General features: G+C 35.3%; 1 protein-coding gene and 1 non-coding gene across 2 annotated transcripts in view; one reads left to right on the top strand and one right to left on the bottom strand.

The window, feature by feature from the left end:
• Nucleotides 1-1,789: 1,789 nt before the first annotated feature.
• The window catches only part of Smp_170980 (hypothetical protein), a gene marked incomplete at both ends in the record, with an annotated part of 39,407 nt that continues 22,848 nt past the window's right edge, over nt 1,790-18,348 (top strand). The window contains 7 exons of the mRNA XM_018795327.1: nt 1,790-1,835; nt 3,664-3,920; nt 6,411-6,563; nt 8,654-8,881; nt 11,442-11,778; nt 13,858-14,087; nt 15,728-15,848. Coding sequence (XP_018649651.1) covers nt 1,790-1,835; nt 3,664-3,920; nt 6,411-6,563; nt 8,654-8,881; nt 11,442-11,778; nt 13,858-14,087; nt 15,728-15,848 — 1,372 coding nt within the window. The remainder of the gene's footprint in view (nt 1,836-3,663; nt 3,921-6,410; nt 6,564-8,653; nt 8,882-11,441; nt 11,779-13,857; nt 14,088-15,727; nt 15,849-18,348) is intronic.
• On the bottom strand, nt 3,268-3,339 carry Smp_tRNA_01474_Pseudo_TTC.1.1. The gene has a single exon. It is a non-coding gene (tRNA).

Genomic DNA, 18,348 nt, shown 5'->3' with positions numbered 1-18,348 from the left:
ACTACGTAGGACGTTTCTTCTATAATCTACTGTTAACTTAATAATTTCTGAGCGCACACAATCTTTTACCATTATTACTCACACTTTCTAATTAAGTATTATAACCTTTCTATCATATCATCGTGTTTATTAAGTTTTCGCATATCCTCACGGAATTAATGCTTGGAACTTCATATGTATATAGAGATAAACATAACAAACCTATTTTGCGAATAGTTTTTGGTATTATTTGCATTTATTTTGTTATGCCTATCTTCACGGTATATACATAGTCCAACAGCTTGGTAAAAAATTCATAAAAGATAGATCCCTTTTCTAAGCTTATTTTTCTTAAGTGGTATTTACATGTCTACTGAAAAAACTGTATCCCTAAAGCTAAGCAGTAGCAAAAGCTTAAAATCTTCATACCACGAAAAAGTTTAGGTTTGAGGGAAAATTGAAATAAGACAAGACGAAATCACGAATTTTTGATATTGGTTTGGCTATCAGTTCAGATGCTTTTGAAAATACTGAAATTTAAGTGGATAATGCCTCCTAAATTGCTGCATACATTTTGAAAGTAAACATAAAATCAGTCATATCAGTTTATGATAAACGTAAAATTGACCATTGTGTATTATTAAAACTGAAAACTTTAATTGTAAAGACTTCATTGCCTATTTGAAATGTCTGCTGATGGTGTAGTTTCGAAAAAGTAAAAAAACAATTTGGCTTGCATACTTCAACATAGAAAACCTATTTACCGTACTTGGAATCCTTTTCATTATTGTAGACAGGAGGTTATCAAATTTCTGTCTGTTATCTCCTTATTATGTCTGATTTCGTTGTTAAAGTGTCTCATTGTCTAACAAATCTCATACTCATAATCTTTGTCTTTGAATACTATTGAATAAAGAAAAAGTAAAGAACCACTCTATCCATAAGTCAAGTATTGCTGTTATTTATTAGGCAGTAGGAAAAATGAATAACTGCATGTGTTTTAAAGTCCAGACTTAATATTTCAATGAATATAATATCGAAGGGTTAAGGTGTAGTTGTAAACCAGATTATCGTACTTTTTAATATTATTCTAAAACTGAGGGTTTACTCAATCTAGTTATTAGCTTTTGCCTATCGACACGATTAATTGAATCTCACACATCATAGCATGTTCATGTGAGCTTAATTTAGCTGTGAAACAAATGTCGGAGAAAAGTTTTGTCCACTTTTTTTAACTGACTAAAGTAGAATTTATACACGCATAAAGTGAATAGGTGACAAGACTTTTTATTGAATTATAAGACTGGTATTTCAACTATTGCGTTGTGATGGTTAACTAACTTTTGTAACGAGAATTTATCATATTCCACTCCCTATTGTCTAGTCACGCAAATTCAAATAAATCAAATGAATTGTAATACACCATAGGGATTCGAATGCATACGTGTAATGAAGAAACCAATATGAAAATATTTTGGTTGAAATGGTAAACTAAGCATGAGGAGAGTAGTCTAGAAGAAAGATGGTACAAAAAGGCTAAAATGCTGAAGAAGGACTAGATATTAACCAGAGGAAAATAAAAACGACTAAATCAGTATTAAAAGTCTTGGCCTACAGCACTTGGGTTTTTCCGGCGCAAATCAGGAAGAGGGTAAACCGCGGTTTTTACTTTTTCAGGGAATGTAGAGAGACAGTTGTTGACTTTATAGGCTGGAACCACCTTTATTTTGTCAGTCCTATGCTCTATTCTAACCCTTTTCTATCACAGAGATTATTACAAATTCGGCTGTCTAGTTGTCTGCCGTGTAGGATGCAGGTAGGAGTATCTCAGACAAAGTGGGTTTACACCCGTGTAGGTAAGACTGATCTTTTATTCATTAACTAAATTAATCTGTAGGATGTATACCCAAAGTATCCTCATGACTAACCACCTAGCATTTTCAGTCTAAACAGTGTTAAGTCACAATTTTATGACAGTCTAATTAATAATTTAATGTTGTTTATAGATAAACTCTTTTGCTGGCCATTTTGTTTTATTCTCAGACAATCAAGAGATTTTGTAAACAACTCACCTAGTATCCGTCTTAGCAACTAGAGGCTGAGTATATTTTCATTGTTTTTGTGTCAATGATCAGAAGGAGAAAACGTTATAAAAAGATGTATAAATGTTTAGTAAGACTTGCTTAATAAATCTAGCATCGGTAAAACTGCTGGCAGATTCGTATTGAAATAGTGAAATTTTTAAAAAAGGTTATCAATTTCCTTGGTGTTGTTTACTTGTATCTTCCTATTGTTATTAGGACTGCAACAGATCAGTCTCTTGTTGGCATATGTGCATCCTATGCGGACTGCCTCGATATTGTCTGAAGTCACAAGCTTTATAAACAAAGATCGATGGTGGCTAGCAGTGGCAGATGGCTATCAGGACTCAGTAGCCAAGTGGATAACGTGATGGCGTTTGATGCGAACGGTACTGGGTTCGAATCCCAGAGTGAACATCAACAACTCTGAGATGCAGGCAAATCTAGCTGACGAGTCCCAACTAGGAAGAAACGCTTGACCTGGATTCCCATGCTAGCCACTATCCATCTTTGATTATCAATTTCTATTTATTTGTTTTACCGTTTAATTATATTCAATAATTAGTTGAACGGTAAGAATACTGATAACTAAATATTTCTCATATGTTTCGGCATGATTTTCTTAATGGCTTTAGTTTACAGGTATTTCTTGTTAAAATGCATTAGAAACCTGAGAAAAAACTCATCTTCTTCTATAAAATAAAATTTATATTGAACATCTAGCACTCATTAATATATCAATTTCAAATCATTCTATTTCGATAATACATGGAAAATCTTAAAACCTTGAATAAGTTCTCAACTCTAACAAATTCGGTCATACAATCGTTCAGATCAATATAATTAATGATGTTTATATATATATACATATACTTCAGAACTCCGCCTGTATCCCCTCCGTGGGCTACTGCCGGTCCCAAGCTCGGATAAAGGAGGTGGGTTGGGCATGGGGTTAGCGACCCCATCCCGTAGAAAACTATCTCGTTAAGAACACGCTAACGAGAAAAAATAGTTCAAATCACTTAATATACTTCAGAACTTAAATAAACTACAATCAGTTTAATTAATTTACAGATACTGTCTATTGTAAAGTATAACAAATACTTGTAAGCAAAGATGGATAGTGGCTAGCAGTGGAATGCGGGACAAGGCGCTTTTCGTCCTATTTGGGACGCGTCAGCTGGATTAACATGCATCTCAGAGTTGATGTTCACTCTGGGACTCGAACCCAGTACCATTCGCTTGAAACGCCATCGCATTATCCACTTGGCTACTAAGTCCTGATAGCCACTGTCTTGTGCAATGAGGTGAAGTTTAAGTTCACTTAGTGTTACTTGTTTGGATCTTCCCATTGATGTGTTAGGATTGCAACTGGTCATTCTCTAATTGGCATATGTGCATACAGTGCACTGACCAGTTGCAATCCTAAACATCAATGGAAAGATTCAAATAAGTAATACTAAGTGAACATAACAAATACTTGTTTATTACCATGATTCAAACATTCTTTCATCCTTTCTAAATCTGAAATTTTTATGAAAGAGTTACCATGGCCTCAACAAATTGAAAATACCCTTAATAATTTAATATCCTCTTTCTAAAGGATATTCATTCTGGTTGAAATATGATTCAATTGTGTTCAATGAGAGTTATCGATTCAAAGAATCATTTAATAATTTTCGAAATCAAATCTATTCAGATTCATGTATTGATGATAATTTGAATAAATGGAAATGTTGTGAACAACCTAATCATCCTAGTTGTTTCAAATTACCAACAAGAACAAAAGTTATTGAGTCTATGCTAAGCGATCCACAAGTTGACATTAGTTCAGTATTTGCTTATTTATGGTGTACAAAAGTGAGTTCTATTTAGACATTGTTTTCACTTAGACTTTAATGAATTAGATTTTTGAATTTGCAACAGACAAACGTTTTATAAGCTAGAAAATATTGGTTACTATCTGTATAATCGCTGGCTATTTGAAAATATAACCCAGTTTACTGCCTAAATATGGCTTGCTATCTAGGATTCTATGAATAGAAATAAATAAAACGAACTTCTGGATGAGCTTTTAATCTCTAGACCACTGAGATGGGATTCTTATTTTTTTCTGGCTGGCGTTTTTTTAGCGAGTTAGTTTTTCTACGGGATGGGGTCGCTAACCCCATGCCCAACCCTCCTCCTTTATCCGGGCTTGAGACTGGCAGTAACTCTAGAATAGCTACAGGCAGAGTTGAGATGGCATTCAATGGTCTATATATCTAACTTCAATCAATCAGCGATCCAAGACGATAATCTTCAAAATCCACTCAACTAAGGACTGAGAAAATATGTATCAGCGAAACAATCATGAAGCCAATAATAGAAATTAATTATTTAACCTAAGAAATAATTGAACATAAGGCATGTTGCAATGTTCACTGCTAACTGTCTAGTTAGTTCATACCAAAAAAGTAAGCTAGTCAATGTCCTTAATATGTCATTTCGATATAGATGTATCATTTTGTAGTTCGGTAACAAAACAGCAGCTCAAGGAAAGAAATAACACTAACCCTAACCCTAACTGCCACGGTTTTACTCTTGTGATTTGTTGCATGGTAAGAACCGTTGACCAAGAATCGGAGAACCGAATGACTTGATGAAAGCTTTTTGTAGAGCAGAATAGTTATCTAAAGACACAAATCAACTAATTTTGGATAACCTCAATTTAAAGTAGAATAAATGTCTTAGGTTCATAAACGATGAAGTAGGTTTCGGTCTTCTCATAATTTTACGGTCTTCCAACAGAAGAACTATTTCTTCGTAATCTAGTGACAGCTAGAAATTATCGATGACTGCACATATTGATCATTCATATGTCAAATCTTTACCTCATTTTCAGTATAACACAAAATTACATATTGTTGTCTTGATATTTTAGTTTCAGATGTAAAAACAGTATTGAACTGAACTCGATAAATATCACAAGGGGGTTTGTGGAGATTTTTAATAGTTTTATATAGGTAAGATCATGAGTTGGTTGAAGCTAGACCACCATGGAAAATCTGGAAGCACTGGACTGCCGTTTCGTCTCATTGTGGAACTCGATAAATGTTGTGGCTGTAAATATATTCATTATGATATGGCTTTTTCTGCAGGAATACTATAATGTCTCATGAACTATTGATGAATAGTCTGAACTAAATAAACGATAGTTAAGAACAAACTCTCTTACTGATTAAAGTCCTAGCTAACCACAAAAATAAAAACAATAATATAATGCAACTTAATCGATAGCATTTGGTCAGCACTAAGAAGGACTTGATACGCATGACATTGATCACCACCCAGTGATCAATCAATTGTGATTACATCTCAGTCCTACAGGAGGTCGGTCGCGACCCGAATACCTCAGTGGTAACGTCTTTGACTGTGAATCTGAGTGACACAGGGTCGAATCCATCAGGGAGCACCGGTTCCCTCAAGATTACAGGTACACCTTGCTGACGAGTGCCAAGTAGCACGAAACCCGGGTCCAGGGTTTCCTGTTGACCACTTCCAACCACCATCTTATCTCAATAATATATACATATATTATGACAATGATTACAAGGTAACTAATATATCCATTCATCTCATAAATAAATCATTATCTGTGAGCAACTATAGTTTAAAAAATAAATTTGCAGTTTCAGCTAACTAACGAGCTAAAATACCACTCATTAGGAGGATAAGGGTGTTGAAATCAGCAAAATGCAAGACAATACATGATAATGATTGACGGGATGAAATAATTAAGTATATAAAGTACATTAGCCATTTCTTTTCCATATTTCTAAGCTCATTTCACTGACCACTGATGAATATTAGACCTCCTAAGAACAAGAAGTTTCTAAACTTACCGCCAAATAGGTAGAAACGTACTTACTTACTTACTTACGCCTGTTACCCCTCGTCGAGGAGCATAGGCCGCCCATCAGCATTCTCCATCCAACTCTGTCCTGAGCCTTCCTTTCCAGTTCCTTCCAGTTGTTATTCATCCTTTTCATATCTGCTTCTATTTCCCAACGTAATGTGTTCCTTGGCCTTCCTCTTTCACGCTTCCCTTCCGGATTCCAAGTTAGGGACTGCCTTGTAATGCACATTGGAGATTTCCTTAATGTATGTCCTATCCACTTCCAACATCTTTTCCTAATTTCCTCCTCAGCTGGAAGCTGGTTTGTCCTCTCTCATAAAACGCTGTTGCTGATAGTATCCGGCCAAGCTAGAAACATGAATAGTTTCAAATGACTATATAATTAGATAGTATAAATCTAGTCCACATCACTTGTGTTCGCACTATGATTATTACTATGATTCTTTTTGCAGGTATGGGCAAATTTTCATAGCTTTAATGCCGCACAACAAAAAGATTTTCTCGAAGATATAGAAACAGGTTGTCCAAATCCATGTTTTGGAAATCCATGTAAAAGTACTCAAGGTGTGAAGAATCATATTTGCCAAGTTACGGGAGCTTTTGAGGTATTGATGAATTATTTGTGTCTACTGTCAAAAAATACAATAAAAGGAACAATTACAGCTTTCTATTTTACTAGACAATAATGGATTTTCAGCAAATGTAGGAGTGATTATAAACATTGACGATCAAATATGAAAATACTAAATCTCCACAAAACCCCTTCTGATAATAATAATAGTCATATGCTCACTAGTGACTGACTTCGAGAGGTAAATCCAGGAGTTCTAGTGAGAAACAGTGATCAGTGGAGTTCAAACCACGTCTGTTGTGAGATATCAACTCATCTAAGACAATTGGTGAACGGTTGCTCAAAATCGTGGATTCGTTGAAATTAGACATTAACACCGTTGGATGCCGGCCAGCTCAGTGGTCTATCGGTTAAGTTCTCTGGAGCGAGACTGGTAAGTCCTGGGTTCGAAACTCGCGAGTGCGGGATCGTGAATGCGCACTGCTGAGGAGGAGTCCCATAATAGGACGAAACGGCTGTCCAGTGCTTCCAGATTTTCCATGGTGGTCTGGCTTCAATTGACTCACGCTTTCAGCTATAAAATCAGTGATATGTTGTTGGAAGAAAAACCAAAGTCTCTTAAATAAGCAAAACTTTTAATATTCTCTTTTACAAGGTTTTAGGCAACTCTTCAATGATTAAAATTGCCATCATCCAGTTCTGCAATTGGACTCTTAAAGGACTGAGTTATCCATCCTAACTAATTATTAGGCAATGTTAGCCAGTTTCACTTTATTCAAATTTAATAGTAACTCAGATCGTGGATGCACACTTCTGAGGAGTCCCATACTAAGATGAAATGGCCGTCCAGTACTTTCAGGTTTCCAATGATGGTCTAGCTTAAATCGACTCATGAATTCAACTATTAAAATCATGAAAGGCTAATGATTTTTATCAGTAAAACTTAATTATTATTTTTATATATACTTGAACTCATGAGTCAATTGAAGCTAGACCACCGTAGAAAACTTGGAAGCACTGGAAGGTCGTTTCATCCTATTTTGGAACTCCTCAGCCGTGCACATCCACGATTCCGCCTCGCGAGATTTGAACCCAGGACTTACCAGTCTCGCGCCAGAGTACTTAACCGATAGACCACTGAGCTGGCCGGCATCCAACGGTGTTAATGTCTAACTTCAACCAATCCAAAAAGTTGATCAACCATTTCACCAATGTCTTCAGTTAGTTGATATCACCCAACAGACCTAGTTGAACTCCACTGGTTAATGCCGTCCAATGCTTCCAGGTTTTCTACGGTGATCTAGTTTCAACTGACTCATGATTCCAAGTATATATAAAAATTACTTAAAATCTCCACAGAAAACCCCCTTAACCATTATTTGTATGTAAATATATAAATGAAGCTGGTAAGAATAATTTATAAGGCAAGATAAAAGTCAGTCGATGTAAACTTACCTGTAAATGTAAATCTGATCTTATTTTAGCACCGTAGCAGTGATATAATGTACTTTAATCAGATAATCAGGATTTCACCTTATTACTCAATCTGTTGTATAGAGCAGAAGTATGTTTAAATAGTAATCTGAAATATTCTCCATAAGTCAAATAGAATTATTGAATGATATTTAACTGAATATCAATCTAAATATCCATCTTTGCCTATAATGCTTGTGAAATAAGGCTATATAGAGGCAATACGCACAGTATGAACATATGCCAATTAAAGACTGACCAGTTGCGATCCTAAACATCAATGGGATGATTCAAACAAACAATACTAAGTGAATTTAAACTTCACCCCATGGCACAATCAAGTGGCTATCAGGACTCAGTATCTAAATGGATAACGCCATGGCGTTTGAAGCAAAAGTCACTGGGTTCGAGTCCCAGAGTGAACATCAACAACTCTGATATGCAGATACATCCATCTGACGAGTCCCAAGTAGGACGAAAAGCGCCTTATCCTGGATTCCACTGCTAGCCACTATCCATCTTTACTTACAATGAATATCAATCTGTTTCAGTTCTGTCAAACTGATTATGATTTCATAGAAACCAGTAATAAAGATAGTTACCAACTAGCAGTGCTTTCTTATATTATCATTTCATTTATGACTTTTAAAGAATGAATATAAATGTCATTGTAAAGAAGAAATGATTTGGGATAAAAATTTAAGAATTTGTCTACCAATAAATCCATGTGATAGAAAAAGATTTCAAGTGTGTATACCTGAAAATACTCTTCAATGTATTGCTTATAATACTACTGATTATGAATGTATATGTAAATCGGAATATATGGGAATTGATTGTTCATTATTACGTGATGCATGTTATGAACGAGTAGATAAAGTATGTTGAATAGTGTAGTTGTTTGTCTTTTCTTATGACTATTGTTTATCCAAACAGTATTATATTGGTAATTTATATCAATGAAGAGAGAAATTGTTGTATTTCTCTTTCGATTACTGACTTACATCAACGATGTTGTTTACTAACTCGTCTACTATGAAGACTGTCTGTTGAGTGAGATTGATGAGCTATCAGAGGGATTGATTTAATATCTGACAGTTCATTTCATACTTCCATAAAATTCATCTATTAAAACGCCCCCAAAATGCCCTGGTATGGCCGAGAGTGGGAGAGTCACCTCTCCCTCTCGAAATGCTCTCACATAGCCACGCGTATACAAACACTTCCAGAGAAGTCCAACTCATTTTCTTCTCGGTGCATTACTGTTGTTTACAAAATTGAAAGGACAAAAAGAGAATATTCGGCTCTTTAACTGGGTTGATGGACACGGAAAGTCCACCTAGGGGAGTTGGAAAACCCTCATTCCAAACCGATGGTGCACATGAACTCTTGGATCCTCAGGGAACAAATGGCGTATGAATCAATCGTTGATTACCGGCTACCATGAGACTGCATCTCCTCACGATGCTCCACTATCTTGTGGATCAGATCTTTAGGTCAATGTCTTCGGGTATAGCCCCCTAAGAAAACCACCTGCTTCAGTTTGGGTACCTGAGCAGTATCACAGACTTCACACAGATCAAATGAGATTTGTGTGTCGCATATATAACTGGTTCCCCTTTGTACTAATATTTATGTGTTCAAATAAATTTAAAAAAAATTAAAACGATCAAGGAAACTTGAAATATGAAATTACCTTTATTCATATTTATCTGTCGTCTACTGTAGGACTCGAACCCAGTACCTTTATCTGTCACTTAATCACCATAAACGATCATAACATGGAATCAAGAGAACATAGTATTCCATAAAATAAAAGACATGTTTAATCTGACATTATGCACGTAACTTAATAGTAGTTCCTTCTTTCTTTTAAGCTTAACAGTATTTAAATGATAAATAAATGAAGTGAAACTAGTATATATTACCACAAGCAAATGAACCGACATTTCAATGATTACCTTTCTTTAAATCTTTTACTGAATATTCTTAACTCTAATAGACAACAAATAATGATCTTTTAAAGTAACCACTTTTAATCTATGAAATATCAGATTGAGATCCAGTTGACAAGTCAAAATCATTATAGCAAATGTTGTTCTTAATCTTTGAAAGTGGACTTCTTTAAAGAGGCTTCTCTTTAAATTATTTACTGCACTCATATCTACGTGAATTTACAGATTTTCATAGTTGAAATCATGTGTCAATTGAAGCTAGACCATCATGGAAAGCTTGGAAGCACTGGACGACCGTTTCGTCTTATTATGGGACTCCTTAGCAGTTCGCATCTAGCTTCAATTGACTCATGATTTGAACTATGAAAATACTAAATTCTTCACAAAACCCCTTCTGAATTTACAGATTAGCACATTTGATACCACATTCTGAATAATACCTGCAGTGACATCTACTACCTCTCTATCTGAGAAGCGTATCAGTAGGATGTCAACCAGTGATCCTCAGAAGACGATTTCGTTAGGCATTGAAACCTATGAAAATATGATGAAAATTCATGAATATATGGTTCCCTTTTTCATAAGCAGAAAAATATCATAACAATCCTATTTTAGTAACTATATTTCAAACACAATCAAATAACGTGATGATCTGCAATAAATTGTAGTTACCAAAATATCCATTAGTTGCTACCCTTACAACAATTCTGAATCCTTCATTTAACACCTACGAATCAATAGAATATATTTTGAACCTTTTTTTACTCGTAATGTAATAGGATATATTTACTGCTTGTTATGGTCATACTGTTTATTTTATTATCAAATGAACAGCATTATTAAAGTAGTGAATAGTTTCCTAAATTTTATTTCAATAAATTTAAGATGTTTTTAAATTAAAGATTCAGTGAATTTGTTTAATAATCAAATGCTCTGGTACGGCTGAGAGTGGGGAGAGTCAGCTCTCTCTCTTTGAATGCTCTCACATGGTCATGTGTACGCAACGACTACCAGAGAAGTCCTACTCACTGTCTTTTCACAGCATTACTGTTGTTTACGAAATTGAGAGGACGAAAAGAGAATATTTGGCGCTTTAACCGGGTTAGTGGATATGGAAGAAGTTGTAAAATCCTGATTCCAAACCAATGGTGGGCTTCAATGGGCTCCAGGATCCTGAGTGGAAAAATAGATTATGAATCTATTGTTGGTCACTGGCTACCATAGGACTGAATCTCCTTACGTTACTCCACTGCCTTGTGGACTAGACCTTTAGGACAAAAGCAGAGAGTGTGGCCTCCCAAGAAAAACACCTGTTCCGGTTTGGGCTTCCAAGCAGTGTCCCAGCCCGCACATAAATCGAATGATTTATGTGGCGCATATGTATTTGGCGCCTCCTTACACCAATGTTTTTGCGTTTAAGTAAATAATCTGGTTAACTATTAAATACGACATACGTTTTTTTTCGATTTCTTATGCTATTTTAGTCTCAACCCAACGGAAATGTTAACTGTCAAATTCATTTAGGAAATATGTGTCAACCTATTTTAGGTACAGATTATTATCAATGTATATGTTTAAAAAGTTATCAACCTTTGCTGTATACTACTGAACCTAATTGTTTTGGAAGAATTAATCCTTGTCATACAATACACATAACTGATTTGTTGATAGACTCAAATGAAAATCAAAATATCCATCCTAGTACTATTATACATTGGGGTTTAACTTGCCTTAATGGTGGCCAATGTGTTGTTTCAGAAGATTTCACACATGCTACTTGTGTTTGTCCAACTGCTCCAGACGGTTCATTATTGTATACTGGTTAGTTAGTTTAAAGGTGTGTTTTGTGTACATTTAATGTTCGTCATTTTAGAAGTTTTAATGTAGAAAATATTTAATAGTGGATAATCCTAGATTCAGAGTGGAATTAGTCATTAAAGTACTGTACTCTCGGTTCCTTTTTTCACACTATTAACCACATTAGTCAGTGTTATAATTGTTGATAAATAATTTGACTAACACTAAGAGCTAAACAAAACTATTGGTTAAGGGCTCTGGCTCGAGACTGGTAGGTCCTGGGTTCGAATCTCGCGAGTGCGGGATCATGGGTACGCACTGCCACTGAGGAGTTCCATAATAGGACGAAACGACCGTTCAGTGCTTCCAGGTTTTCGATGATGGTCTAGCTTCAATTGACTCATGATTTCAACAGTGAAAACAGAAATTGTTACTAATGCATATTCATTTTACATAAGTTGTTTGGTATCAGAACAACATGAGATCCTAAAGTGAGTATCTGAACAATGCACGTTCAGATGTTCAAATCTCTGTTGCAACAGTAGAATCGGAAAATCCTTCCTCCTCGCTCTAAAAGAATTAAACTAATGGTTTTATCCCTGCTACCTCTAATTCTTGAATAATCTTTTTGTTGAATAATTCAAAAGCAATACTACTGTGAAACAAAAGAATAGGCATGAGGAATGTACATTTACTGTGAGAAGTTACAAAGTATTCACATCATATAAATACATAGCCTTCAATCCTCCATTTTTATCTCTCTATGTTTTCTGCCATCTGAACTGTCTTCTTGTCTAGTCTCCAAGTGTTCTGCAAACTCAGTGCTTTTGATGCTCTGAAGCTCTTAACTTATTTAGTTACCAATCAAGCATATGCTAGCTGAGTTTGGGGAAATGTCAAAAACCACAGAGATTTGAACACCTTTCTCACTGTAGTTTGAAAATTTTCACAAAGATTAGCGAAACTGTAAACCGATCAGAAGAATAATTTCGAATTATTGTCATCAAGTTTTTTTATCAGTTTGTAAATTTTCAGAGATAAAAAGACTCGGGTCATCACAGTGTGTGGGTTTCTTGAGTAACAACCAAAAATCTGTAGTGACCTGCTTTTTTCGACAAGAACGCGACTGGTATAATAGAAACAATTATTAATATAACCAATTGTATCAGTGTTTGTTTTACTGTACTTCTTGTTGTTTAACTGTATCAAAGTCACTTCTCGTTCCGCTATCCATCTTGTTGGGTCGAACTTTCTTACGCTCTGCTCTTATTGCCTGTAATCTTTGATACGTCTCGGTATTAATTCGACATCACGAGATTGCCAATAAATATACTCTATCTGGACCAGTTACAGTCTTCTGGTTTACGAGTTATCAAAGGGACCAAGTCGTTCTTGGGCGCGTAATCTCACTCTAGTGGAGATCATAGTCAAACGCGACTTGACGCCATCTACAAATCTAACCGGTTGAATAAAATGATATCAAAAATCAAGCCGTTACGAATCGCAGTTTTAAATCCACTTCTTTTTAAACCTTTTGCCTTTGAAGAACTAACTTTGATGTCAGAAGTTTTTTTTATAGAAAAATGTTTGTCCATGATTTGAAAAATTCCCATATTGTTCGCCTATATATGTTGTTCATAATTTGTTGGTTCAACTGAACATTCTAATCAAAACTAGGTATTCTGAATAATCAGAAGGGGTTAAGTGCTCTGGTGCGAGACCGGTAGGTTCTGGGTTCGAATCTCGTGAGGCGGGATCGTGGATACGCACTGCTGAGGAGTCCCATAATAGGACGAAACGGCCGTTCAGTACTTTCAGGTTTTTCGTGGTGGTCTAGCTTCATTTGATTCATGATTTTAACTATGAAAATATTCTGGATAGTTCTATGTTTTAACTAAATCTGTCCAGAGATATTTCTGACGAATTAGACTTCACACTGTTGACTGAGCTATTTGTTATTTAAACAACAGTAAACTAAACGGCGAAACGGTTTCCTATTTGTGCTTGATTATTGATAAAAATAAGTAATATAGTGAATTTTGTCTTTATATGACTCAGCATGAGATTTGATTAAAAGTTCACCCAACATGTTACAATTTTAAGGATTGAACTGTGAGTATTCAGTTGGAGTTTGGTCATCTTGGACACAGCCTTCACCATGCTATCCGGAAGATTGCGGTCTGTCACGTTATCGTTGGAGGAGGAGAAAATGTTTGAACACTACCATGGTTGATAATGTGATTTACCATTCTTCAGATTCGTTAGCTAACTTAAATGGAATTGATACCTTAAAAAGAACAATGCCGCTTCCTTGTCCAGGAGCTTCAGAAGAAGTAAGTTACCCATTAGTTGGACCACAAGTATTTACAAATACATATTACCTGTTTACCTACTCCTGTAACCCCTCACAAAGGGGCATAGGCCGCCTACAAGCATTCTCCATAGAACTCTGTCCCGAGCACTTCTTTCCAGTAGTTTCCAGTTTTTATTCATCCTTTTGATGTCTGCTTTCAATTCCCAACCTAGTGTGTTCTTCGGCCTTTCTTTTTCCTGTTTAGCTTCAGGATCCCAAGTTAGCGCTTCCCTTGTAGTGCAGTTTGGTGACATATATATTCAATAGTAAATATGCTAAAACCTCTTGACTCTGTTTTCTATTATTTTATAAAGACAAAGAGGAGAGATGAACTTAACAACAATTATTGAGAAAAAACTCAATGTATTTATCCAGGAGCATTCACGGTCATTTCTGTTGAAATTTTTCGTATTTGTTAGTAATTAAAAGTTTGATAATTCATCAGACTATTACTGTATTCACGAACTCTAGTGAAAAACTATGACCAGTGAGTTTCAATTATGTTGAATATGAAGCATTCACCCACCAGTGGCAATGGAAGGTAGTGTTGTACTAATGGGTATTCATTAAAACTAGGCTCCGAAGTTTTTGAATACCGTCTCACTGGTCAAAAGGTTAGGCGCTCCTCATGAAACTTAAAGAATCCGGATTCGTTTCTGAGTGCAGTCGAGGATGTAAACTTCTGGGGAGTATCATACTTGACCCGAAAACATGCTTAAAACTTCCTGGTTTTCAATTCTTTTCCAACAAATTCAGTTTTTTGTGCTAAAATGTAAAATTTTTACCTCACTGGTAATCTGCATGGAAATGAATTCCTCCAAGCTCGAGAGAGTAAACTTTGACCTATGGAGTGTAACAAGTTGGAAGCTTAAACGGTAACTTATTATTGAAGATCATGGAGTATCTCAAGTGATTTGAAGCTCCAAAAATCAGTCATTGCCCGATTAGACTGAAAGTCCTTAGTCCTATCTTGCATGAGATCGTAGATGTATGTTACGGAATAATTTCGAACTGGTGAGATAAATATATTCACTTTTGTGGAACTTTCAAAAAATTCACTGACTTGTAAATAACAATGACCAACATATAAATTATGTTTCCGAATTGCTTCTAGAACTGTGTATATTTATGTGTATACACAAACTAAAACCTTGAGATATAAAGAAAGATCGATATTTGCTAGCAGTGGAATCCAGGACGCACATTTCGTCCTATTTGGGACTCGTCAGCTGGATGTACTTGCGTCCCAGAGTTGATATTCTTTCCGGGACTCGAAACCAGTACCGTTCGCTTCAAACGCCTTGAATCCTGGATTTCGCTGCTAGTCATTATACATCTTTACTTAAAAAGCTTTTGACTTGAGACAATATCGAGGCAATCCTCACAGGATGCACACATGCCAACAAGAGACTATTCAATTACAGTCCTAAACAACAATCGGGAGATTCAGGTGAACAATAACAAGTGAACTTGAGATATAAAGTATAAAGTAAGTTTATTGTCGTTTTATATTTCAAAGAAACAATAAGGGTTTTTTAGATTTGAGGTTACATTTAGCAATACTTTCAATCTTCTTTGTATCTTTATTATCTCATTTTATTTTATCTTTATTTATAATAGATTTTGCCATGTCCATCGCTAGAACCATGTTTTAAATCACCTTCCTCAGGTTTTATGATGAATGGAATTTTCAGTTATGAAACACTATATTATTTTACATATACTACAACTTTTATCGTAAGTTTGTTCGCCAAAATGTTTACACATATGAAGTCAAATGGTAGGTCCTGGGTTCGAATCTTGTGAAGCGGAATCGTGAATGCGCACTGCTGAAGAGTCCCACAATAAAACGAAACGGCCGTTCAATGCTTCCAGGTTTTCCATGGTGGTCTAGATTCGACTGACCAATGATTTCAACTATAAAATCACTAATAAACCATTTAGTTACAACTAATATCTCATTAATGTGACTTAAAACTTTTATATCATTCTGTAATCGAGAAAAAGTGATTTTTTTTCTGCATAAATTACGTAATAAATAAGTAATGACTTATACTGATTATATAATAACTGTAATAATCGGTAAAAAGATATATTCTACCTGACATCTATTGGAATTCAGGGTGAGTTCCCTTCAGAGTATTAAAGAGTTAAGTAATTTTATATAGTTGAGATCATGAGTCGATTGAAGCTAGACCACCATGGAAAACCTGGAAGCACTGGACGGCCATTTCGTCCTATTGTGGAACTCCTCAATGGCAGTGTGCATTCACGATTCCGCCTCACAGGGTTCGAACCCAGAACCTACCAGTCTCGCACCAGAGCACTTAACCGATAGTAATTGCTTGTTTTTAATTTCTGCAATAAAATGACCACTTAGCTAAACTTTATTATCATTTCGCATATCATGTAATTTATCTCCTGTCCGACGTGTATTGTAGTTCTATAGCCCTTCATTAGTTATTTGAAAATCTAGCCATTCAGTTGATTGTAAATGTAATAGTACTACGTATATATTGTTCATTATGTCTCCTTGAAGCAAATTTGTATGGTTATGTTATTGTTTAAAGTGTTAGTATTGTTGAAGTTGTAATCTTAGGTCTCTATTTGTGGCTAGTGGCAAAAGTTTTAATTTTAATTTTATTCAAAACACACTTCAAGATAAAGCAACAAGCAAGTATATATCTCTTTCTTGCTCATTGTGTTAAGAAATGCACTAATAGGGAAGTTTATGGGGACAAGCATAATTGAAGTAATGCGGTTTTATGGATGATTTTGCATTGATTCCATGTAGGAATCTTGAGAGAAAGTGTTCTAAACTAAGAAAATCAACCTGATCAGTGTTCTGTAATTTCTAATAACTATTCAGTCTATGTCGGTCTGTGATCCAAATGATTTTCCAAATATACTTAGTTTCAACAACTTATATACGTAGTTATGTAGATGGCGTCGAATCCCGTTTGACTATGATCACCACTACAATAAGATTACGCGCCTAAAAACGACTTGTTCCCTTTGATATCTCGCAAACCAGAAGACTATAACTGGTCCAGATAGAGTATATTTATTGGCAATCTCGTGATGTCGAATTAATACCGAGACGTATCAAAGATTGCAGGCAATAAGAGCAGAGCGTAAGAAAGTTCGACCCAACAAGATGGATAGCGGAACGAGAAGTGACTTTGATACAGTTAAACAACAAGAAGTACAGTAAAACAATCACTGATACAAATGGTTATAATAATAATTATTTCTATTATTTCAACCGTGTTTTCGTCGAGAAAAGTTGGTCACTACGGTTACCTAGAAATATGACGTATAATAAAATCACCATATATTAGTGAAATGAGAATTTCTGACATTTCGTGACTTAGTACGGTTCACTTCTTCAAAGCAATTAAACAAATAACCAAATTAATATAACACAATTTTAATTACCTAGAGGAACAGACCTGTCCATAATATATGACTAACTTTCAACAGAATACTCAATTTATAAGCAAAGATGGATGGTGATCAGCAGTGACAGGTGGCTATCAGGACTCAGTAGTCAAGTGGTTAACGCCGTTTGAGGCAAATGGTACTGGGTTCAAGTCCCAGAGTGAACATCAACTCTGAGATGCAGGTACATCCCAGCTGACGAGTCCCAAATAAGAAGAAACGCGCGTTCTGATTTCAACTGCTAGCCACTATCCATCTTTGCTTATAAAGCTTATGACAATATTGAGGCAGTTCTCATAGGATGCACATATACCAATTGCAGTCCTAATAACAATGAGAAGATACAAGTCAACAACACCAAGAGAATACTAAGTTTGTTTGAAATTTTGAAGTCTGACCTTAGTACTGATACCTAAGAATATAATTTATGTTTTAATGATGATGTTCAAAGTAACCAATTGTGTCCAGTAGCATACGGTTCCCATCTTTATGATTACTATCAGTGTAAACCTTTATAAACTGAAAAGTTGTGAACTATTATCATAATGAAAAAAATATTTTATCTAGATCAGAGAAGTTTATTAGCGGCCTATGCCCCATTGGGAGTAACAGGCGTAAGTAAGTAGTAAGTAAGTGAGTAAGTAAGTAAGCAAGTAAGTGAGTAAGTAAGTGAGTAAGTAAGTGAGTGAGTAAGTAAGTAAGTAAGAGAAGTCTATTTAGCCGGAAATTGTAATAAAATGTATTTATCATAAAACAATACTAAATTTAAATATTGTTACTATACCTTTCTTTACCATAAC

The sequence above is a fragment of the Schistosoma mansoni genome, chromosome 2, assembly GCF_000237925.1.
Source record: "Schistosoma mansoni strain Puerto Rico chromosome 2, complete genome".
NCBI lineage: Eukaryota > Metazoa > Platyhelminthes > Trematoda > Strigeidida > Schistosomatidae > Schistosoma > Schistosoma mansoni.
The sequence above is the reverse complement of the archived record's forward strand: the minus strand, read 5'-3'. Positions and strand labels throughout refer to the sequence as shown.